Source organism: Dendrobates tinctorius, unplaced genomic scaffold (assembly GCF_039654945.1).
Source record: "Dendrobates tinctorius isolate UK_male_01 unplaced genomic scaffold, ASM3965494v1 ptg000139l, whole genome shotgun sequence".
Lineage (NCBI taxonomy): Eukaryota > Metazoa > Chordata > Amphibia > Anura > Dendrobatidae > Dendrobates > Dendrobates tinctorius.
In genome coordinates this window covers 1452818-1476810 of record NW_027361807.1, presented here as the reverse complement: position 1 = coordinate 1476810, position 23993 = coordinate 1452818, and the positions used below count along the sequence as shown (strand labels likewise).

Genomic DNA, 23993 nt, shown 5'->3' with positions numbered 1-23993 from the left:
CGGACCAATGATTCTCTATGGGGTCCCTCGCATCAGCCGTATATTTCTCATCCGTATTCTACAGTCCGTGCCAATCGCAGCATGCTGCGATTGTCAGCGTACTACGGCCGTAGTACGCCAATGCAAGTCTATGGGTGCGCAAAAAATACGGATTACACACGGACCACACGTGACTTGCGAGAAATACGCACCAGGTGTCTTTTAGCAAAGCCGGCAATTCAGTGCGCTATACAGTAAACTCACACTGACAGTTTTAATAAAGAAACGAAAGAATAGATATATACACATAGAATATATATATATATATATATTCTATGCGCATTCTATGTGTCTATATCTATTCTTTGGCTTCTGTTTAGAAACCGTCATAGGGCTCCATTATATGTCCATTTTGCAAGCCTGCGAGAAAATCTCGCCATACGGATTACATACGGATGCTTACATGCGCAAAATACGCGACCACACCTTGATTACGGATGACATACGGAGCACTGTTTAGGGGCCATTCATCCGTATTACGCATGTAAAATAATGACCGTATTTTGCGTCAGTTAGTGTGACCCCGGCCTTAGGGTCATGGGACCTCTTTCCCGGCGGCGGAGATACACATTTTGTCATTTAATCGCTGGAGCCCCTGTAGAGCACTGACATCACCTGATGTCAGTGTTCTACACCGCAGATCGTCGTGGGACTCCGTTTATTAACTGGACTATGGCAGAAAGGTGAGTATAGGTTGTTTTATTATTTTATTTTTTATTAAAGGAGACAAGGGCTTCGGGGATTAGGTGATTGGTAAGTATGTACTCTATATGTTATGTGTTGTATGTTCTATATGTTTTTTTACATTCAACACATTAGCCAGATGATGGGACTACTACTATCCTATCATTGGCTATTGTGTCACTCACTGTCAATGTAGCAGGCATAGACGATGCCGGCATACACACACACAGCCCTGCAGACCCCCGCACAGCCCCAGCAGACCCCCCCCCCCCGAACAGCTCCGGCAGATCCCTGGACAGTCCGCAAACGCCCCCGGGACATGCCCGGCAGACCCCCGTAAAACCGGCAGACGGCACAGTCGACAGACCACCCCCTGCACAGCCCCACAGACCCGGCAGACCCCTGAACACACACAGCCCGCACACACCATACACGCACACAGTCACCACCCACACACTATATATGCACACAGTCACCGCCCACACTCTTCCCTCCTCTCGATCTGCATTTCATCCGCAGCAAAACCGCAGATCTTTTTTAGACCTGCGGTTTTGTTGCGGATGTGCCCGACTCAATGCAAGTCAATGGGTGCAGAAACGCTGCAGATCCGCACAAAGAATTTACATGCTGCGGAAATGAACCTGCAGCATTTATGCTGCGGATTTTTCCGCAGCATGTGCACAGCGTTTTTTTGTTTTACATAGGATATAAAGGTATTGTAGAGCGCAGGAGATGCTGTAGAATACGCAATGTGCACATACCCTTACCCTCAACACATGGGGGATTGCCTGTTTGTTAGAGAATCCCCACGTGTTCAGGCTGTCTAACAATTACAAATCATGCAGCCGCGGGAACTCGAAAATAATATACAAGCACGCCCAAGATATTCGGATAACACCTGGGCGTGCCTAGACAGGACATTATCGGAGAATGTTCGCTCATTACTAATGCAGAGCTTTTTCTAATGTGCACGTTGATGGAATGGCAGCTAATCTACTTGTTAGTCCAACCCCCATATCTACATATAATGGGAACATCTTACCAGAACATGGGAGGAAAAAGATTATAGAATATGAAGATTTAGGGTTTACTACATCATTACTTGCTTTACTACTGCAGAAGGGTAAAATCCTGTTCAGTCACCTTTCTACAGCAGCATGACACTGTAAAGTAAACCACTATACCAGAAAGTGCACATATCACCATGACTTAACATTTTCTACTCTAGTGTACAGAAGGCATGTATTCATAACTTGCTAGCTAAACACTAGGCTAAAATATACAGGGGGTGAAATAAGTATTGAACACATCACCAATTTTCTAAGTAAATATATTTCTAACGATGCTATTCACCTGAAATTCTCACCAGCTGTTGATAACTTATAACTCAGTTTATTGGACATCTGTGGTTGATTTCTTTGCCTGTGTGGATCGGATGGATTATTACCGACATCTGGTGAGAATGTCATGTCACTAGACATGAAACACAAGCCTTCTCCCCCAGCCACCATGAAATAAAATGCAGTCATCAGTCTTTCAGTACACAGTCAATGACTTTCCTAAGGGCCGCATAGGTACTTTGGCCTTGGGAGCAGGGCTGTGGAGTTGGAACCCATTTTGGTGGAGTCAGAATTGGTGTCATGGAAATTGAGGAGTCGGAGGTTTGGCTTGCCAACCCCACAGCCCTGCTTGGAAGTCAGGGAGTTTCCCATTGCTCAGATCGTTATAGTGTCATTATCTATGGCGGCAATAAAGCTTTATAAAACAAATGTAATAAAATTGCTGTTTTACCAAAATTGTGCTATTTATTAACAAAAGTAATAGAAATGGACCATACATATCAGAAAGCAACAAAATTAACTCCGATTTAATATCTTGGAAATAAGTGATATTGGTGCAAGTTGCGGAGTGTCCAACCAGGGCGCCTGCAAATTCCCATATTTTTCTAGAGTAACTCTTTTTGTATATACACGTTTTTCCAGTCGGCTGATATTGATTTTAGAGACATATTCTTCATTAGGTGGCTCCACGTCCTTCCAATGATATGCAATATGCTTGTGGGCCTCACATAAAAGATGCGATATGGCTTGCCCATACAATGAGCTCAGAAATATTACCAAGTATCGGTACTTAGGGATCAAGTGTGAGACGACATTGACATAGTATGCAATCAGATCTATGGAATCACTCCAATACCGTCCGAACAGTTATAAAATCCCACATAACATTTAGCAGGTCAGCCTCTGGCATGTGGCAGCTAACACATTTTGAGTCAATCTTATATTGGAAATAAAGCACTGGCATAAAACTAACTTTGTGTATGAGATAGATTTTGGAAAGCCTGTGGGGGGGTGAGACTTTTGGAATTCCCTGCAAAACTTGCACCCATTTATCATCAATAATAGAGCCAAAATGTTTTTGCCATCTATTTGTAAAAATACATAGACACTTCCGAAGGGAGGCCTTCAATAGACATCTGTCTAGAGATGACTCCCTGTGCGCTACCTGCATTTGATACGCTATCTATAGAGGATGAATACGATGAATGTCAATTCGTTGCCTACTTGCCTTTGTCCCATTCATTGTAAACAGTAACTGTCATTTTAATTTTTCTTGCATAAATCAATAGTACACATGAAAATAAAAGACTGGACTGCTCTTTCTTTATGAAGATTTTCCATTCAAGGGTAGAATCTGTATTGTGAAGACAGACTTTCCCTTTGCTGAGATAGGAGATGGCAGTTACTACTGATAAGATTCAATGTAGATGTAAGGCTTGTTTCACATTTCCGTTTTTTGGCGTCCGCCAAAGTGTGAAAAAACGGATCCATTTCCGTTTTGCCACAAACGGATGCTACCGGTTCCGGTTTTTTTTGGACGGATCTGCTAAAATACTCTGGGAAAAAACTGATCCGCCAAAAAAAAAATGGCAGATCCGTTTTTTTTTGCAAAACGGCGGATTTTGACGGACGTCAAAAAACGGAAGTGTGATCCACCTCTAAGAGAGAGGAAGAAGAGTGGTTCTGGTTCTAGCTCTTCCGATCTCTCCCCTCTACCCTATATTGATGATTGGTTATTAATATTCTGATTTTAGAGAACAAAAAAGGATTTGTGCTCTTTGTCAGTATGTCTGACAGATGTGCACTATTTCAAAATTCACTCCAGCTTATACACCGTACTTACACCACTGAGGTTAAAAAGAAGCTCAAAGTTAAAACAGCATCACGCCTTGTAAAAACCAGACATCAGGTTTCGCCTTCTTGGCATCTTCAGGGGTGCACTATGTGTAGTTCTGCATTCAATAGCTGACTACTGTGAGCCAACACGATGGGAGAGTGTGAACAAAGGCAGAGAAGAATAATTGTTACGTACAGGTATGAATAACCTGTGGCTCCTACACTATGTAGTATCATATTGAGCTGATCATACAGTGTTTTATTCAAGTGGATAAAGACAAGAGTTATTGTAAATTTGCTTTAAGTTGTTTAGCACAGCGTTGGGGAGTTTTATACATGTTTGTTAGCCTCATACATATACATGCTGCTTGAGTCACGAGACACGCAGTCTGGCTGGAAAATGTGGCTATAGCGTGGACAGAAACCAGACTGCCATTGGCAGCCCATTTTTAAGGACACCCTATTGCATCGTGTAGCTGATCTTCACAAGGAGACCTTAAATAAAAATCAGATCTTCGGTGAGGGTTAGACCGTGACAATACAGTTTTTACAATACACTTTAATATAGTCCATTGGTAACTTTTTCTTACTGCATAAACTTAATATTTCCACCTTAAAGAGCATTGCTGCTTTATAATCTTCACATTTAGTGTTTAGGTTTTTGATTAACTTCTTGGCCTCTAGTGTGAGGAAATTAAACTGTACATTGCCCAAAGCATTCTCTAACATCCGCATATACTGTAGTGCGATGACAAAAATAGCCCCCATAATGGCCGAACAGGGAATTTGTTTCTTTATGTAGTTATAATACCATTTAGGCCAAAATATAGACTAAGTTATACAACATGGTTATGAACCAAGGTCTATATTGAATATGACAAATACCCGAGTTTTCTGTACACAGCATATATACACACACACGAACATCTGTAGTCACCCATATAAAATTAGAGCAGGAATGTACTTAATGGCTGTCTATATATGCCGCCACTACAATGACAGGTAATATACACAAGGCATTTATTTTTCATCCAGCACTCATGAAGTAGGGGTTTTCCATGGATAATGGTTGCAGAGTCCAATGGCTTTGCCACAGTGTCTCTTCAATCAGTCTCCGTCTCTGCTTTATTGTGGACGTGTCTTCACGGCTGCCATAACAACACCAACCATAATGGCGGCAACGGTAAATCCTTGTGATAGAATACGCGCCCGCATCAACAGCTGGGACTGTCTGGTTTTTCCTTGCTTGAAAGCGATGAGCCCATAGGTCAAAACTCCTGCGGTGGCAAGACACCCTGGGGTGGGGGGGAAAGGGACATCCAATTACAATCATTTATATGTATACAGCCTGCTCAGAATTCTGCATTTCTCTCATAGAATAATATAAGAGAGAAGCAAGAAAAGGCGTAGAGTTATGAAGAATAAAAAAAAAAAAAAAGTGCTTTATTAACCAGAAAATATACACAATAAAAAACACACTAAAAACAAGGAGAAGTATCAAGAGAACACACAGCACCAGGGTAACCGGTAATATAACCGCAGAAATGATGGCATGTAATAACAGATAAATCAAACAACCAACGATTAGTAAAAAGCACTCACAGATAAAGGGCTATGTGCACAGTAACAAGGATCAGATCCCAGAGGAACTCACATACACTGGTAATCACAGAGGTCAAAAATATATATTTAATAATTAGTCATATAGGGAAAGTTCCCAGAATGCAGCAAGGTGCCATAGCAATGCAAAAACCACAGAGTCCATAATAAATTCATCCTGTCATGATATCTGTTTAGAAATGCATATAGAGGTCCCAAGGAGTAACAGGACTCAAAGTTAAGCGATAAATATTACCTGATGCTGGGAGGTGGCACCCGAGTTTGGCTTTGGTCTGCTGTGAACTGACTGAGGTGAACTCAGTGACTTTTTCCTCACAGTGCAGATGTCACCACAGTTCAGCCCGGCTGAGAAAGCTGCCTGAGCGGTAGGCAGTAATGTCAATGATGTCACCGCTGCTCACTGACGCTGCGCTCGCCGCAGCTTATTCATCAGTGGTTCTCAATCTGGACAGGACCATCTTGGCACCATCCAGGTTGAAAACTATTAACCCCAGACATGGATTACGATGTGGGACAAAACGACCGACAGGTGAGGGATATTTTTTTATTTTATTTTGGTTTTATACACGAGATGAGGGATTCAATGGAATGGGCGCTAGGTGAGTATAACTGTGTTTGTTATTTTTTTAAAAAAATGGAAAAGTGTGTTTTGTTTTTATTTCAAATAAAGGACTTTATTCTGGCTGTGTCTTTATTTACCAAATAACTATAGGATTAGTAACGGATAGGTGTCTTATAGATGTCTCTCCATTAGTAAGCCGTGGGGTTGATGTCACCAGACAATACAAAAGGTGACATCAACCCCACAAATATGAACCCCACTTGCCACCGCTATAAGGCAAGTGGGAAGAGCCAGGCATCTAATACATGTGCCTTTTCTGGGCAGATGTGGGCTATTTTTAGGCTGGGGGGGGGTCAAAAATGGTGGGGACCCCACGCCAGTTTTTTAAAATGATTTATTATTTAAATAATAAAACAAACAGTGTGAAGACCCCTCTATTCTTGATAACCAGCCTTGCTGAAGCTGACAGCTGAGGGTTGCAGCCCCCAGCTGTGAGATTAACCTGGCTGGCTAATAAAAATGCAGGGGGACCCACACTGGTTTATTTAGATATTTATTGCCCAGCTCATCATCAGCCGCCACCTGCTGTCACTGTTATCACTTGAATATAATTCATCATTCTCCCCTGATTGCCGGCAGAGCAGAGGAGAATGATGAGAGCAGTCTTCAGCACCCGGTGCCAGGGAAAAGCGCTTACTGTACCACTGCTTCTCAGGCGCCGGTATGTGTGGTAGTGATGCAGCACACGGTTGCCACACATATGCCTCAAGTATTACCCACACTGATATTTCCGATACTGGAAATATCAGGATGTGTGAAACAGGCCTAACCCAGAGCAAATAGCTCCTTGATAGATTCTTTGAAACAGGGGCAAACATGCCATTGGTGCAACCTATGCGGCCAAACAGGGGCCCAAGAGATGAGGGGGCTGTCTGCCACCATCAAAGCAAGTGGAATCGTAAATGAAGAGGAGCTATTGGGCTGCAAAAGGCCCATATTTTGTTCTTGTCTGTGTCCGTTAGTGCTTTGAAACCATGTATTATGGTCCAATCGCTACTTATTACTGTAGTGATACACTGATATAACCTTTCAGGGCCTTGTTCAGACAGTGGGTTGAACAATCTAAGCTAATACAAATCATAGGGATCCATGACCCTATTAGTTTGGGCCATTAGCCGGTGGTTGAGCTGATCACCTGACTGACAGTCACTGTGATCCAGCACGTGTCCCATCACCTTGATTACCATGCAGAGCTAGGCGCTTTGCAGGACAACAAAGATGGCCTATCCTTGGGCAAGGTCATCAGTATCAGATCAGGGCAGACACCAGCCATTGATGACTTATCCTAACCATAGGTCGTCTAAACTGATACAGTGGAAAACCCCTTTAAAGAATTAACAACCCTCATATATTACCCGAGAATAATGGCTTTATTTTACTAAGCCGGCGAACTCCTCGCCTCAGTGAATGCACAGCCCCCGCAGCTTCGCCTTGCCCGTCATTTCTCAGAAACCCGCTATTGTGGTTGTTCAGACATGTGACCACTGGATCCAAGCAATGGCTGCGGCGGTGATGACTGGGTCACCAGGGTGCCAGGCGATTGGCTGCAGCGGTGATGACTGGGTCACCAGGGTGCCAGGCGATTGGCTGCAGCAGTCACGTCTGTCCCGGGCCTTAGGAAAAACCACAGTGGCCTGTATTGCTATAGGGCACTACTAAGGCATTGTCCAATCACAGCGCTCCGCCAAGGGCGACCCCAATCCCAGACTCGCAGCAGGAGCCCTGTGGATGAAGTGTACATGGAACTGCCCTTCAGGGGGGTGTACTTCTATAGGGTTCCCCCATCAGATCGAGAATGGAACACTCCGACAAACACGCCCGTGCTGCTGCCCGCTCCCAGCACTCACCTAGTGGCACAAATGGGTTCTCTTTCACCTTCCTACTGAACTTGCTGCCGAACTGCTCCTTCTCCATGTAGGGTGTTGGGGAGTACCCTTCTATCACCGGGGGCTGAGGTTGCGCCATGTTTCTACTCTTAGGCACCGTCAAGGACACTCTCCCAAAGCTGCTCACTCACCAATAGAAACCATGCACAGGCCGCCCAATAAACAGCGGCGACAGAGTGACGCTTCTGGTCACATGGGCTCTGGGTGTCACGTGTCTACGGAAAGCGTTCTGCTATGACTGTATTGACTGGTACTAAGCTCGTGCGCCACCTAGTGGCCCTCAGTGGTAATACAGCGCTGTGTGTCTCTTGCCTGGTAACGAGCCCCTGACACACCGCTTGGTGCAGGAGAGTGCACTTACTCCTAAGGGCTTACTCACACCACTGTTTTCATGTTTAATGAATGTCATACTGTACATAGGAGCCACATAGCAGTATAGTCATATATACCCATTGTTATAAAATTAAATCCCTCATAACCCCTTCACCACATATGACGTACACTTATGGCCTCTTTCACACATCCGTTTTAGGCGCGACCCGGATTTTTTTTGTAAAACCGGATCCGGCGAAATGCAATGCCGGATCCGGTTTTTCCGCATTGACTTGTATTAGCGCCGGATGGCATTGCGGTTCGTCCGTTTTTTGCCGGATCCGGCTATGTGTCTCATTCCGGCGTCTGGAAAAAACGGCTACTGTAACGTTTTTTGTCTCCGGCGAAAAAGCCGGAAGCGCCGGATCCGACACTTCCAGCTTTTTGCTACAATGAAAGTCTATGGGCGCCGGAATGCACCGGATCCAGAAAAAGACGGATCCAGCCACCGGATCTGTTTTTTTAAGTCTGCGCATGCTCAGATCCAATTGGCCAGCCCCCAGGAACAGATATAACCTGCTAGACGGATCTGGCAGAAAAACAGATCCGTTTCTGCGGTTCTCCAAAATTTACACCGGATCCGTTTTTTCTAAAAATAGCCGGATCCTGCCTGATGGCAAAAAACTGATGTGTGAAAGTAGCCTAAGTCATATGTCGTGTCCGATTACATTGCAAGTGGGAATGAGCCCTATGAGTGAAGGCTCAGCGTTGGACCTGAGGAGACTGAGAAACACTTCATTCAGATGGTAGGTTTTTTCGATGCACGAGTTTCATCAGTTTCATTTTCATCAGAATTTGGTCAAAGTTTCATCGATTTTTTTTTTATTTTCACTGACCCATAGATTTCCACTGCTGAGTTTGTTCCGACGCTCTGATCAATATCGAATTGTTCCGACGCTCTGATCAATATCGGATATGTCTCCCCGATTTTGCATGGATCACTCTGTCCGGAAAAAACGGTATCGGAGGTATCCATGTCCATGTGTCTATGTGGATATGTGGTACAAATGTGGTTACTATCAGGTACGAGGGATGCAGTGACAAGCAGAAGGCAGAGCAAGGGTTAAACTCAAGTTTTATATATGTATATAGATCAAAGCTGACAAAGAGTTTCCCACGCAGGGAAGTAAAACACCAATACAAAATCCTACACAGAATAAACAATACGGGGGTGAAAACTGACCGTTATGCGGCCACGGGCAGGTCAACTATGGAACCTTATGCTAAAACGGGGGGACGAACAACGGAGAGTCCTGCATAGTTGGTGTAGGAAAATTGTCCTGGCAGCGCCTCAGTCAACGTGTCCAACCGAAGAAGCGTTGCCGGAGGGTCTGGAAGCGGAAACCGCGGGGCTCGATGAGGAGGCCGCAGCCACGGCGGGGAGTCGAGGGTAGGTGGCCGCGGGTCCCGATGTGGAGGCCGCAGTGTGAGGCAGAGCAGAGGCAGCCGCGGGGCTCGATGGGGTGGTCACTGGCGGCGGTGTGAGGCAGGGCACAGGCGGCCGCAGGTCCCGATGTGGAGGCTGCAGCTGCGGTGTGAGGCAGAGGCAGCAGCGGGGCTTGATGGGGCGGTCAAGGGCAAGAGGCGAACTGCCCGCGGTGAAGAGAGCTCTGTTTGGTGTTCGGGAGGTGCCGCGCCTGAGGATGCACCGTGGCCCGCGTTTTGCAGCGGGTCGGGGAGAGACTTATGCTCCAGCCACGCAGTCAGGGCCTTCCGCTCGGTCAGGTCGGGTCCTGTCTCTCCTCTCTCCGAAGTGCTGACTCGTTGTGACGCCTCTGGCTAATACGTCCAAGAGTGGACCCTCTGGATCGCGGATCCGGAGCCCCTGGGCCGAGCACACCTGGTGAAGACCGACCCCTGTACAGGGATCGTTAGGGGCAGGACCGCAGGGGGCGGAACCGCGACAGCCGGAGCCAGCAGGGACGACTCGGAGGACTGGCAGACAGAGCAGGAGTAGCGAGGTGGAGGGCAGAAGGAAATGGCTGGAAGCCTACGGGAAAGGTACAGCGAGGACCACAGGAAGGGAACAGGCAGACAGACACGGAACAGGAACAGGGCAGACAAAGGAACAGTAAGGATAGGCAGGGTACACAGAAGAAGGTAGGGCCGATGGGTGCTGCAAGTCACAAACAATCATCAGGCGCCCTCAGAATAGAGCGGACGCCTGATATATGCGGAGACCGGAAGTGCGCCCTACAGACCCTCCCCTAGCGACGCCCCCTGCCAACGGAAGAGGCCGGGGGAACGCGCGTGCGCGGCCTAAGGCCGTCGCGGTTACCCGCAGCAGAGCGGCAAGCAGCGCGGAGGAAAGCGCGAACCGGGGGGCGCAGGTGAGAGGAAGCTGCGGCGGGCACCGCCGCTAAAGGGGCATCGGCGGGCACGACCGCCGATGTCACAGTACCCCCTCCCATATGCCCTCTCCTTCTGAGGTTGGTTAGAAATCTTTTCATGATAAGGGGGGCATCGACATTCTCTCGGGGCTCCCAGGACCTCTCCTCTGGGCCAAAACCCTTCCAGTCGATAAGAAAAAGAGTCTTACCTTTGACCCTTTTCATAGCCAGGATGTCCTTTACTTCAAAGACATTGTCAGAACAAATTGGCGAGGGAGGGGACATGGAGGTTGGTTGGAACCGATTCAAGACCACAGGTTTAAGGAGCGAGATATGGAAGGCGTTAGGGACCCGGAGTGACGCCGGCAACCTCAATTTGTAGGCTACCCTGTTAATGCGCCCAAGTACTTCAAAAGGCCCGATGTACCGAGGACTTAATTTGTAAGCAGGGACTTTCAGGCGGATATGTTTGGTAGAAAGCCAGACTTTGTCCCCGGGCTGGTACGGGGGTAGATCCCTTCGTCTTTTGTCCGCGTGTTTCTTAATTCGGACGTTGGCTAGCTCGAGCGCCTCTCTGGTCTCCTTCCAGATTTGCGAAAACTCCTTGGCGAGAGTGTCTGCTGCAGGAACTCCAGACGATGCGGAAAAGGGCAACGGAACCCCAGGATTTAGCCCAGTTACCACAAAGAACGGTGTCTTGGACGTTGATTCGCTGGAATGATTATTATGAGCGAATTCCGCCCAAGGTAGAAGAGAGACCCAATTATCCTGATGAGCGTTAGAAAAGTGGCGCAGGTAGGTGGTCAGAATTTGGTTAATCCGTTCCACTTGGCCGTTGGTTTGAGGATGATACGCTGAAGAGAAGTCGAGAGACGTGCCCAGGAGCCGACAGAGGGCCCTCCAGAATCGGGAAGTAAACTGGACCCCTCGATCGGTCACGATTCGCAGAGGGAGACCATGTAGCCTGAACACGTGGTGGATAAAGATTTCGGCCAACTTTGGGGCAGATGGCAGTCCGACCAAGGGAATAAAGTGGGCCATCTTGGAAAAGCGGTCAGCGACGACTAAGATGGTAGTACACCCAGCCGAGCGAGGCAGATCAGTCACGAAATCCATGGCGATTTGCTGCCAAGGAGCCTCTGGGACAGGCAACGGATGAAGGAGGCCGGAGGGGAGAGTCCTTGGAACCTTGTTCTGAGCACAAGACCTGCAGGAGGCTACAAAGTCCTTTGCATCCTGGTGGAGAGAGGGCCACCAGTAATACCGGGAAAGAAGCAAAAGGGTCTTCTTAATCCCAACGTGCCCAGCAACCTTGGAAGAATGTCCCCAGCGCAGTACTTCCAGGCGTTTGTTTGGAGGGACGAAGGTCTTGCCAGGCGGAGGGTTAGAGAAACTCACGGGGGCCACGGAGATAACCTTAGCCGGCTCGATGATATATGATGGATCCTCCTCCCTCTCTGGAGGCTGCAAAGACCTGGAAAGCGCATCGGCTTTGATGTTCTTACTGCCGGGCCGGAAGTGGAGCTTAAACTCAAAACGGGAAAAATACAGAGCCCACCTGGCTTGTCTGGAGTTGAGTCTCTGGGCAGATTGCAGGTAGGCCAGGTTCTTGTGGTCCGTGAAGATAGTAAAGGGGTGCACTGCCCCCTCGAGCAGATATCGCCATTCCTCCAGCGCCATTTTAATGGCCAATAATTCCCGGTCCCCAATGGAGTAGTTGCACTCCGCCGGAGAAAAGGATTTGGAGAAGAACCCGCAGGGGACAAGACGTCCAGATGGAGCCTGTTGGGAGAGAACTGCCCCAGCTCCAGTGGAGGAGGCATCAACCTCCAGAATGAAGGGCCTACTGGCCACTGGACGGTGTAAAATCGGAGCAGAAGCAAACGAGCGTTTCAGGGCAAGAAAGGCGTCCTCGGCTTCAGAGGGCCAGACGTTAGGCTTCGTCCCCTTACGGGTCAGGACCGTAATGGGCTTGGTGACTGTAGAGAAGTGGGGTATAAACTGCCGGTAATAATTAGCGAAGCCGAGGAAACGCTGGATGGCCTTTATGCCAACCGGACGAGGCCACTGGAGTACCGCGGACAGCTTGTCCGGATCCATCTTAAGACCGGAATCCGTGATGATATACCCCAAGAAGGGTAACGCTGTTTGCTCGACGAGGCACTTCTCGATCTTGGCGTAAAGACGATTTTCTCGAAGGCGCTGCAGGACCATGCGTACACTTCTCCGATGGGAGGAGAGGTCGGTCGAGAAAATGAGGATATCGTCCAAATACACCACCACGCAGGAATAGAGTAGGTCTCGGAACACCTCATTTACGAATTCCTGAAACACCGCTGGGGCATTGCAGAGACCGAACGGCATGACCAAGTATTCATAATGGCCGTCCCGGGTATTGAAGGCCGTCTTCCACTCGTCCCCCGCTCGGATTCGGATTAAGTTGTAAGCTCCCCGCAGATCCAACTTCGTGAAGACTCTGGCCCCCCTCAGCCGGTCGAAGAGTTCAGGAATCAGCGGGAGCGGGTACCGGTTTTTAACCGTGATGTTGTTCAGGCCCCGGTAGTCAATACAGGGTCGCAGGGACCCATCTTTCTTCCGGACGAAGAAGAAACCTGCGCCCGCAGGGGACGAGGACTTCCGGATGAACCCCTTGGCCAGATTTTCCTGTATATATTCCGACATAGCCGAGGTCTCTGCTGGGGACAAAGGATAAGTTCTCCCTCTGGGAGGAGTGGCACCAGGAACTAGGTCGATGGGGCAGTCATAGGAGCGATGAGGGGGTAAGGAATCCGCCTCCTTCTTGCTGAACACGTCGGCAAACGTGTGATAGGGTGCGGGTAAGCCCGGGAGGTCGGCAGGCTTCAAGCATGGACGAGGACGCGTGAGAGCCCGTAGGCAGTGCCCCTGGCAGGAGTGCCCCCAACGGAGAACTTCCCCAGAGCGCCAGTCAATCACAGGCTCGTGCCGTCTGAGCCAGGGCAGTCCTAGGAGAACAGCATGGGCTAGTTGTGGCAGGACATAAAAGGCTATCTTTTCGAGGTGGAGAGCTCCGATTTGAAGATCTACTTCGACGGTAATCATGGTGATGAGTCCGGGTAAAGGTTTACCATCAACGGAGGAAATAGCGCGAGGGTTCTTCAATACCAACACCGGAATCTGGAGTTTGTCAACCTCCTCCTGGCGGATGAAATTACCGGCAGCACCCGAGTCCACATACGCCTCCACAGACCCACGCCCCCGACCTGTAATTAGCAAAGCTGAAAGAGTAAGGGGAAGAGAGGAATTTTGATCACCTAGGGGGTCCTCTCTTACCTGACCTAGGTGGAGGCATTTCCCGACCTCTCTGGCTTCTCTGGACAGGAACGCACAAAATGGTTGGCCCCTCCACAGTACAGGCAGAGGCCCTTGGTCATCCTCTCCCTGCGGCGTTGCTCGGACAGTCTGACCCGATCAACCTGCATAGGCTCAGGAGCGGCGCTAACAGGAGATACAGGAAAACGGGGGACAGGGGCCTGATACAGCCTAAAGGACCTTCTCTCTCCGACTGCCTCTCGAGCGCGCTCCTGAAAGCGTAGGTCTATGCGAGTGGCCAGCGAAATAAGGTCCTCCAGAGTGGTGGGGGTGTCTCGCCCGGCAAGCTCATCCTTGATCTTACTGGAGAGGCCTCTCCAAAAGGCTCCCACAAGAGCCTCATTGTTCCACCCTAACTCAGAAGAGAGGGTCCGGAAGCGGATGGCGTATTGCCCCACTGTGAGGGAACCCTGGCGGAGGTTAAAAAGGGCCTCAGTGGAGGATGCTAAGCGACCCGGTTCATCGAATACCTTGCGAAAGGTTTCTAAGAAGGTCTGTAAATTTAGCACTACGGGGTCATCTCTCTCCCACAAGGGGTTCACCCAGGACAGGGCCTCACCCTCAAGATGGGACACAACGAACGCCACCTTGGCGCGGTCAGTAGGGTACTGAAGGGGGGCAAGCTCAAAATGTAGCCTGCATTGATTTAAAAAACCCCGGCATAACTTGGGATCTCCGCTGTACCTGGGGGGTTTACCCAGACGGGGAGCCGGAGTAGAGGCTACATCCGGGGAGGAAGTTGCAGCGGCAGCAGAGGATTGCAGGGCCAGCAATCGGTCATCCACGGATGCCATGTAACCCAAGATGTGGGATTGGGCGTCGCGCTGCTGCGCGAGCTCCTGTTGAAGGCTGACTAAGAGAGGAGCGTGCCCGGGGTCAGAGGTCTGCAGGGCGGACAACCGGGTGTCCATAGACTTCATAAAGGACATTATCCGGTTCTGATTTTCACGAAGGAAAAGCAATTCCTTTTGTGTGGCGGCTGCGGCACCGGCGGGATCCATGGCCTGATGATACTGTGACGCCTCTGGCTAATACGTCCAAGAGTGGACCCTCTGGATCGCGGATCCGGAGCCCCTGGGCCGAGCACACCTGGTGAAGACCGACCCCTGTACAGGGATCGTTAGGGGCAGGACCGCAGGGGGCGGAACCGCGACAGCCGGAGCCAGCAGGGACGACTCGGAGGACTGGCAGACAGAGCAGGAGTAGCGAGGTGGAGGGCAGAAGGAAATGGCTGGAAGCCTACGGGAAAGGTACAGCGAGGACCACAGGAAGGGAACAGGCAGACAGACACGGAACAGGAACAGGGCAGACAAAGGAACAGTAAGGATAGGCAGGGTACACAGAAGAAGGTAGGGCCGATGGGTGCTGCAAGTCACAAACAATCATCAGGCGCCCTCAGAATAGAGCGGACGCCTGATATATGCGGAGACCGGAAGTGCGCCCTACAGACCCTCCCCTAGCGACGCCCCCTGCCAACGGAAGAGGCCGGGGGAACGCGCGTGCGCGGCCTAAGGCCGTCGCGGTTGCCCGCAGCAGAGCGGCAAGCAGCGCGGAGGAAAGCGCGAACCGGGGGGCGCAGGTGAGAGGAAGCTGCGGCGGGCACCGCCGCTAAAGGGGCATCGGCGGGCACGACCGCCGATGTCACACTCGTGTCCCCGGAAGCTAGTTTGCTAGTTTACTTATCTCTCCCCATATATATATATATATAGTGACAGGGTCACTGGTGCTGTACGTGAAGGGAGATATGTGTTGCAAAGGTTGCTTTCCTGCGTGATCATAGAATCATAGAATCGTAGAGTTGGAAGGGACCTCCTGGGCCATCTGGTCCAACCCCCTGCTCAAAGCAGGATTCGCTAAATCATCCCAGTCAGATGTCTGTCCAGCCTCTGTTTGAAGACTTCCATTGAAGGAGAACTCACCACTTCTCGTGGCAGCTTGTTCCACTCATTGATCACTCTAACTGTCAAAAAGTTTTTTCTAATATCTAATCTGTGTCTCCTCCCATTCAGTTTCATCCCATTGCTTCTAGTCTTTCCTTGTGCAAATGAGAATAAAGATGATCCTTCTACTATGTGACAGCCCTTTAGATATTTGTAGACAGCTATTAAGTCTCCTCTCAGTCTTCTCTTTTGCAAACTAAACATTCCCAAATCCTGCAACCTTTCCTCATAAGACAGGGTTTGCAGACCGGTCACCATTCTGGTCGCTCTTTTCTGAACTTGCTCCAGTTTGTTGATGTCTTTTTTAAAATGTGGTGCCCAAAACTAGACACAATATTCCAGATGAGGTCTGACCAAAGAGGAGTAGAGGGAAATAATGACTTCACGTGATCTAGACTGTATGCTTCTGTTAATACATCCTAGAATTGCATTTGCCTTTTTTGCTGCTGCATCACACTGTTGACTCATATTCAGTCTGTGATCTATTAGTATACCCAAGTCTTTTTCACATGTGCTGTTGCTTAGCCCTATTCCTCCCATTCTGTATATGCTTTTTTTCATTTTTATTGCCCAGATGTAGTACTTTGCATTTTTCCCTGTTAAAAACCATTCTGTTAGTTGCTTCCCACTTCTCCAGTTTATTTATATCTTTTTGAATCCTCTCTCTCTCTTCTCTAGTATTAGCTATCCCTCCTAGCTTTGTGTCATCAGCAAATTTAATCAGTTTACCCTCAATTCCTTCATCTAAATCATTGATAAAGATGTTGAACAATACATGGCCCAGGACAGGGCCCAGGGTCATCTGTGGCCGATCGGTTAAAAATGGTCTCAGGGAGGGTTCAGTACATAGAATGGGCCAGTGTTTTTGGGGAAACCCCCTCATACTGTCCCATTCATGATTGAAGTCAGAAATAAACCTTACTTTAGGGAGTAAGTAGAACGTTGGTATTTTTGGGAAAGTAACAGTTAGCCCCTCCAGCACTTTTTTATTAATGATCCCCAAATCAAAAGCTTTTAAAAGGATTTTTTGGAGAGCCGCTGAAAAAGAGGCAACCGGGCTGTGTGTTAATTTATTATACACATCACCATCCTAAAGTTGGCGAAATGCCTCACGTTCATATTTAACTACCGGCCAAATCACAATGTTTCCCCCCTTGTCAGCTGCCTTTATCACCACATCATTGAGTGATTACAATTCCTGAAGTCCCTGTCTTTGTTGAGATGTCAAATTATCAACCCGCCGATATGTGGGCAGTTTCCTAAGATCTTCAGTCACCATTTTGGTGAATACTTCAACCTCCGGACAGAGTGACAAGGGGGGAAACCTTGTTGACTTAGGGAGTATTGTTTTTGGCCACCCACCTTGTTTTGTGGGGTTCTGTTCCTCCAGTAGCTCATCCAATATCCCGATTGCCTCTCTTTCAGCGGGAGTCCAACCCTCCTGACTGGATTCACCCCTAGCATGTAATTTTTTTAGGATGAGTTTCCTTGAAAATAAGTGGAGATCCTTCAGTGCTGTAAAAAAATGGAAGCCATTAGTAGGAGAAAATGATAATCCTTTACTAAGTACTTCAATTTGTACACGTGACAACTCGTGATCAGACAAGTTCATTACCTGGAGCCCCCCCTGAGATCCATCATCTGATTGTTTAGCTGATGCCACTTTCTTGGCATTTTGTCTTGTGTTCCTTTTACCATTGCTAGTTGAGGCACAATTCTTATCCCTTTCACCCCTGGGCCTTTCATCCATTGAAAATGTGGATCTAGCTGAAGTGGAACGCGATCGAGAATAAGATCCATTTCTATTGAGGGGTCGTGATCGATCATTGATATTTCTCCACCTATGCATCTTATTCTGTTGCTTGTCATTAATGTCACGTTGAAATTTTTTTGATTTCACTTGCTGAATCTCATCAGCCCACTTCTGTGTCGTATCCTCTATTTCAGCATTAAATTTCTTTAGAGCCTCATTTGACATGTCCTTTTTGATAACATTTTGGAGGGCCTCAATCTCTCCTTCAATTATCTTTAGGGATTCAGCATTCATTCCCTTCAATATCTCCATGAAGCCATATGAGCATGTATTCGCATATCCTTCCCATTTCTCCTTAATTTCCTGACTGTCAATCGGAAATGAGAGGAAAACCTGCACCCTCAGACCCCTGGGTATTAGACCCTTCTGCAAATATTTGTCAAGGAAAGCATGGTTCCACCATATTTTTGTTCTTTTTCTAAGTAAATCCTTAAAATTTAGGATCACTTCCTGCAAACCTTTATCCTTATCCTCCACATTTGAACTACCAGTGTCCTTAAATACATTGTCTAATTGAGAGAGCCAGGCACCGTCCCGGGCTCTAAAATCTATTACCGTATTGCTGGGATGAACTGTGAAAAACACAGAAAAAGCAATTAACATAACATATACCAGACTCATAGTAAATTAGCACCGGGTGTGCACACGCCCTTTAAGTGCATTGAAAAACTCCACTGTGAAATAGTAGAGAAACCAGAGAACAACAGGAGTTTTGCATAAAAATATATAAACTTTATTACCACATACAAAAAAGATAAAATGCATAACACATATGTGGACAATGTATTCAAGTAGACACCAGAACCGGGAAACGTGTTGCGCTTATACCATCATAACAAGTGTGACTTTCCCCATATAATTGACCCCCATGGAATTAAATGTCAGACAATAACATCCATCCCATAGTGGAAATGCACTTAAAGTACATAAAGACCCCATCAACCCTCCAGGACGTCCGATTGTGTTGGGTATTGATGGGTTATGTGACCCAATTTGTAAATTCATAGATCATTACCTAAAGGGATTGGTGGAAACCCTTCCCTCCTTTGTTAAGGATACGACGGACATCCTGACTAGGGTTGATGGGGTTTGTGTTGATGCAGAGACGATAATGGTCACTGCTGATGTAGAGGCATTATATACCTGCATCAAACATGAGGATGGGTTACGAGCGGTCCGCTTTTTCCTCTAGGCCTCCGACCTGGACGGCCCTTTATGTGAGCTAATCCTCGAACTGCTGCATTTTGTCCTCATGCATAATTTTTGTTTTTAAAGATCAATTTTACCAGCAGAAGCACGGCACGGCCATGGGGGCGGCCTGTGCACCCGCATACGCCAACCTCTTTCTGGGATTTTGGGAGAGGTTGGTGTTGGGGGATGCGGGTGTGGGGGGCCGCCGACCGTGTGCTGCATTTGCTGCGTTATATTGATGATGTACTTTGGCGGGGGACGGTGCGGCAGTTGGAGGATTTCATGGCTGTGTTAAATAACAATTCTTTCAACATACGCTTGACTTATAAATACAATTTTACGAAAATTGATTTTTTGGACATTAGTCTGGAGGTAGATGCTTCATCTTTCATCCAGACTGATGTCTTTCGTAAAACTACATCTGTCAATGCATTGTTACATGCGGAATCCGCACATAGCCAAGCCACTGTAAGGGCCGTCCCGGTCGGACAGTACTTGAGGATACGGCGGATCTGCTCCACGGACCATAGATTCGAGAAACAGGCGTTGGATATGAGGGAGAGATTCAGGCAACGGGGCTACAGTAGGAGAAATATTAAGAGTGGGTACAATAGAGCCAAAACTACAACTCGTGATCAGTTGTTGTACTCCAAGAAGGAGGTGAAAAAGGATAATGAAATAGTAAGGTTTATTTCTGACTTCAATCATGAATGGGACAGTATGAGGGGGATTCTCCAAAAACACTGGCCCATTCTATGTACTCAACCCTCCCTGAGACCATTTTTAACCGATCGGCCACAGATGACCCCCCGGAGATCCGAAAATTTGAAGGTTCTGCTTACTAAAAGTCACTATGTACCACCTAGAGGGAACCCTTTTGGATATACTAGACAGACGAGGAGAAGCTTTAGGTGTGGGCACTGTTTGGCTTGCAATAATGTCCTCCGTATTGATTCATTCTCCTCTGCGGATGGTTTGAAAAGCTATGCGATCAAGGAGTTTATCTCCTGTAACAGTAGTAATGTTATATATTATGCTACTTGTGGATGCTCCCTCATTTATATAGGCCTAACATCAAGGGAATTAAGGATATGTGTGAGGGAGCACGTTCGCGACATTGTTGCGGCTAAAAAAGTGGGCAATGATTGTGATCTTAAAACAATCCCCCGACACTTTAAAGCGGTACACAATTGTGATCCATCTAGCTTTATGGTAAGGGGGATTGAGTTGGTCCATACTGGGATTAGGGGGGCAATATAAAAGAATTGCTCGCTCAGCGAGAATTGAAATGGATTGTCATGTTAGGCACAATGAAGCCTGCTCGCCTGAATGATTCCCTTAATTTTGGCCCCTTCTTATGATATCTACCTGCATTCAATTTAGTTCCTCCATTTTTGTGTTTTAATTTGTGTTGGTGCAGTTTTTTAATTTTTATTTTTTCTTCTTTATTCAGTTTTTTGTTATTTCAAGCTATACAGGAATGAAAGATTGGTCTTATTCATCGTGATGACAGATCCCTCAGTACATATGGAAGATGACTGAAAATTACTCAATATATTTACTATAATATGATACCCAGTATGTTTAAATTGATGTGGATCTATGTGCTATCTGTCTTGTTTTTAATATGCATACTTTGCACAATATGAATCATGTCTTTATATGGTATGTCTCAGTCCAGCGCTAAGTGTTGTGCGCCTGTGCGGTTTCTCCGTCTCCCCTGGCCCGGAGGGTCCGGCACTGCCTGGGTCGGTGTGCGATTGGGGACACCTTGTCCCCGCTCGCTTGCTGGCAGGGCGCCGCTGGGCGTCTTGGCCTGGTGGGTGTCGGGGATCGGCGTATGCGCCGCTTACACACGGCGCCTGGCCGACATGACAAGCTGATGGTCATGTGACTAATTATGATGGGGTAAAAAGGTCCTGTGCCAAGAATCTCCACACTTCCCCTTGAGACAGTTAACTGGTATTAGCGAAACGTGCGTCGGGTTGTCCCGGGACGCGGTGGTGGCGCTCTATTTGTGAGTATTCATCTCTCCCTGTTTCCCCCGTTCTTACTTTTGTTTTTACAATTTTTTCCATGCGGTTATTAACAGTGGGCTAACTTAGGCTGTGGATAGCCAGGCCCTATATTAGTGCATGGGATTATTTCCACTATGGGATGTTATTGTCTGACATTTAATTCCATGGGGGTAAATTATATGGGGAAAGTCACACTTGTTATGATGGTATGAGCGCTACACGTTTCCCGGTTCTGGTGTCTACTTGAATACATTGTCCGCATATGTGTTATGCATTTTATCTTTTTTGTATGTGGTAATAAAGTTTATATATTTTTATGCAAAACTCCTGTTCTCTGGTTTCTCTACACACAGAACATTATAGGGGTTGCACAGTGTTAAGCCACAAGTCTGCAGTCATCCTACCCATCGCATTCTGTGAGGATTTTCCGGTGTTGGCTGCGAATGGGTGATGGTAAGTATGGATTTGCATACATGAAGTCAAGTGCCAACTAGATGGGCATGGCATCAGTCAATGCAAGTGTATTGAGCGACACTGAATACAGTCTAGTCAGAATGTAGCCGAAAGTATGCATATTACATACTTGCGGTCATATGACCCCCTCCAGGCATTGGCACCAGAGAATTCACACAATGTGCAGACCGGAAAACCTCTTTAAGATTTCAACACCTAAAAGGAGATCACAGGATCCATAGATATGTTAATGATATGCAAATTATGAAAAAATTGAAAAAAGCATTTTTAAACATCTACATTTATTCAGTATGGTATATGAGTGTCATGTGCAAAAATACATGTACTTACACACCCTGACATGCTATCAATGAGGTTATTAATGGATGTCTGAGGAATCTTCTGCCATGCTGAATACACTTAGGCAATAAATACACCACAATCTGCTGGTGGCAGCTCCCTTTGCAATGGCAGCCCAAAGACGTCCCAGATGTGCTCAATGGGAGACAAGTACGGAGACACTGAAGGCCATGGTAGCACGTTTAGGTTACACAGGCTGCTCAGCTGTGAGTTATGCTGCAGCTCAATGAAAATTAAAGGGGTAAGTTGCGGTTTGCTGCAGAACCAGCCACAGCGACACGTGTATGGATGTTAATATGTCAGTTGTCAGTGAGTGCCACAATGCCTTCCCTTTTTACTGATCAGTGAGTGTCCCTGGGGGTCAGAGACAACCTACTTTCAAATCAGTCATATCCTCCTTCATCTCATTACGCTTCTGGGTCACCCTCCCAGGGCGTGGGGTACTCGGTACCGGGCCGGTCTCTCAAAGGGGAATGTCACAGCAGCGGTGACCAGGTCCGTGGCCCTGGGCGCCCATGTAAAAGGGGTTAAGTGATGGAATAAAGTTTATGAGTGAATGATTCGTGACGCCACCTGTGCTGCTCGGCAAATAGGGGGTTAAGCTAACGCTGCCGGCAGATCCTCTGGGACAAATGGTGTAAGGCAGCAAGGTGTATTAGCTCCCCACAGGTAGTGCTGTAATCCCAGGGCAGTGAGGATAGGTGTTGAGGAAGAGGGTGCAGTGTCTGTCATTGGGATGAAGCAGTGCTGACGGGGTTGCAAGAAGAAGGCAAGGACACAACAGGGTGCAGTTTCTTTACCTTTACTTTGCTTGGCAAATGCAGTCCAGGGTCCAGATTACAGATGGCACAGGAGCTGGCTAGCCTGGAAGCAACTTAGGAACCTCTCTGTGCAGATGGGTTGTGTAGTCTCCTTCCTAGTGCTTATTTTTAGGTACTTGCAGCACTGTGTTGCACTGAAGTTCCACTTGCTTATTCTCTTTAGAACCCCCTCATATGGCAGACAGCTGTAGCCTTCCTCTTCTGGCTCACACGTCGCTGTTGTGCCTCTGAGTCTTATGTGGGAATAGAGCATTTACAGCTTCCTATTCCTCTGGTTTCTGTTGCAGGACCATCAGTGTCCGTACAGCCTTGGAGACCGGGCTCCAGATCATGCGCTATAGCTGGGAATGAGCCTGAACTCTCTGCTCAATCTCCCAGCTCTTCTCCTCCACGTCCACACACGTTGCCCTCCTCACACGAACTCCCCCTAATTTTCCCTCCTGGCCCCCAGAGAGTAGCTCCTCCCCAGTTTTGGTTCAGAGCTCCCTCTGCTGACCTGGAATGGAAACTGTGTTGTGTGTTGTGGTTAACTGCCAGAGAGATCCTTTATTGCTTCCAAGCATGATATCATACTCCCTAGGAGGAAGGCAATGCCACTGTGGCGACCATACTCCTGGGGGCGCCACACTTCCTAAAGCTAAATGTGGACAAAATTGAACTTATCATGTTTCCTCCATCTCGCCTAACCCCCATACCAGATCTATTACAATAAATTACATCACGCTTTCTCCTGTAATGGAAGTCCGCTGCCTCTGAGTTACCCTCAACCTGTCCTTCAAGCTATACATTCCAAACTCTTGCTGGCTCCTGCCATCTCTAACTCAAAGGTATTTCCAGATTTTGTCCATTCCTCAAACTTGAATGTACTAAAATGCTAGTGCATGTCCCTTTAATCTCCTGCCTTGACTACTGCAATATCCTCCTCTGTGGCCTCACAGCTCACATTCTTGCACCTGTCTGTCCTTATCTCTGCTGCCTGACTAATCCATCTCTCTCCTCCCTACTCCTCTGCTTTTTCCCTCTGCAAATCCCTTCATTGGCTCCCAATTCCCCAACATATCTGATTTAAACTACTAACACTGATCTACAAAGCCATCCATAATCTGTCTCTGCTGTATATATCCAAACAAATTGCCTGATATCTTCCAATACATAACCTCCAGTCCTCTTAAGACCTCCTTCTCTCCTCCACACTTAAACGCTTCTCACCCAATCGCCTCCAAGACTTCTCCCGAGTGTCCTCCATCCTTTGGAAATTCTGTGCCCCAACTTGTCCGACTATCCGCCACATTCAGAACTTTCAGACGGAACTTGAAA

General features: G+C 47.6%; 1 protein-coding gene across 1 annotated transcript; it reads right to left on the bottom strand.

The window, feature by feature from the left end:
• Positions 1-2506: 2506 nt before the first annotated feature.
• On the bottom strand, positions 2507-8228 carry HIGD2A (HIG1 hypoxia inducible domain family member 2A). Its single transcript, XM_073545063.1, has 2 exons — positions 7989-8228; positions 2507-5194 (listed from the first exon to the last, which is right to left on the bottom strand). The coding sequence occupies exons 1-2, from the start codon at positions 8104-8106 to the stop codon at positions 5025-5027; spliced, it is 288 nt and encodes a 95-aa protein (XP_073401164.1). The 5' UTR covers positions 8107-8228; the 3' UTR covers positions 2507-5024.
• Between the last annotated feature and the right edge of the window lie 15765 nt (positions 8229-23993).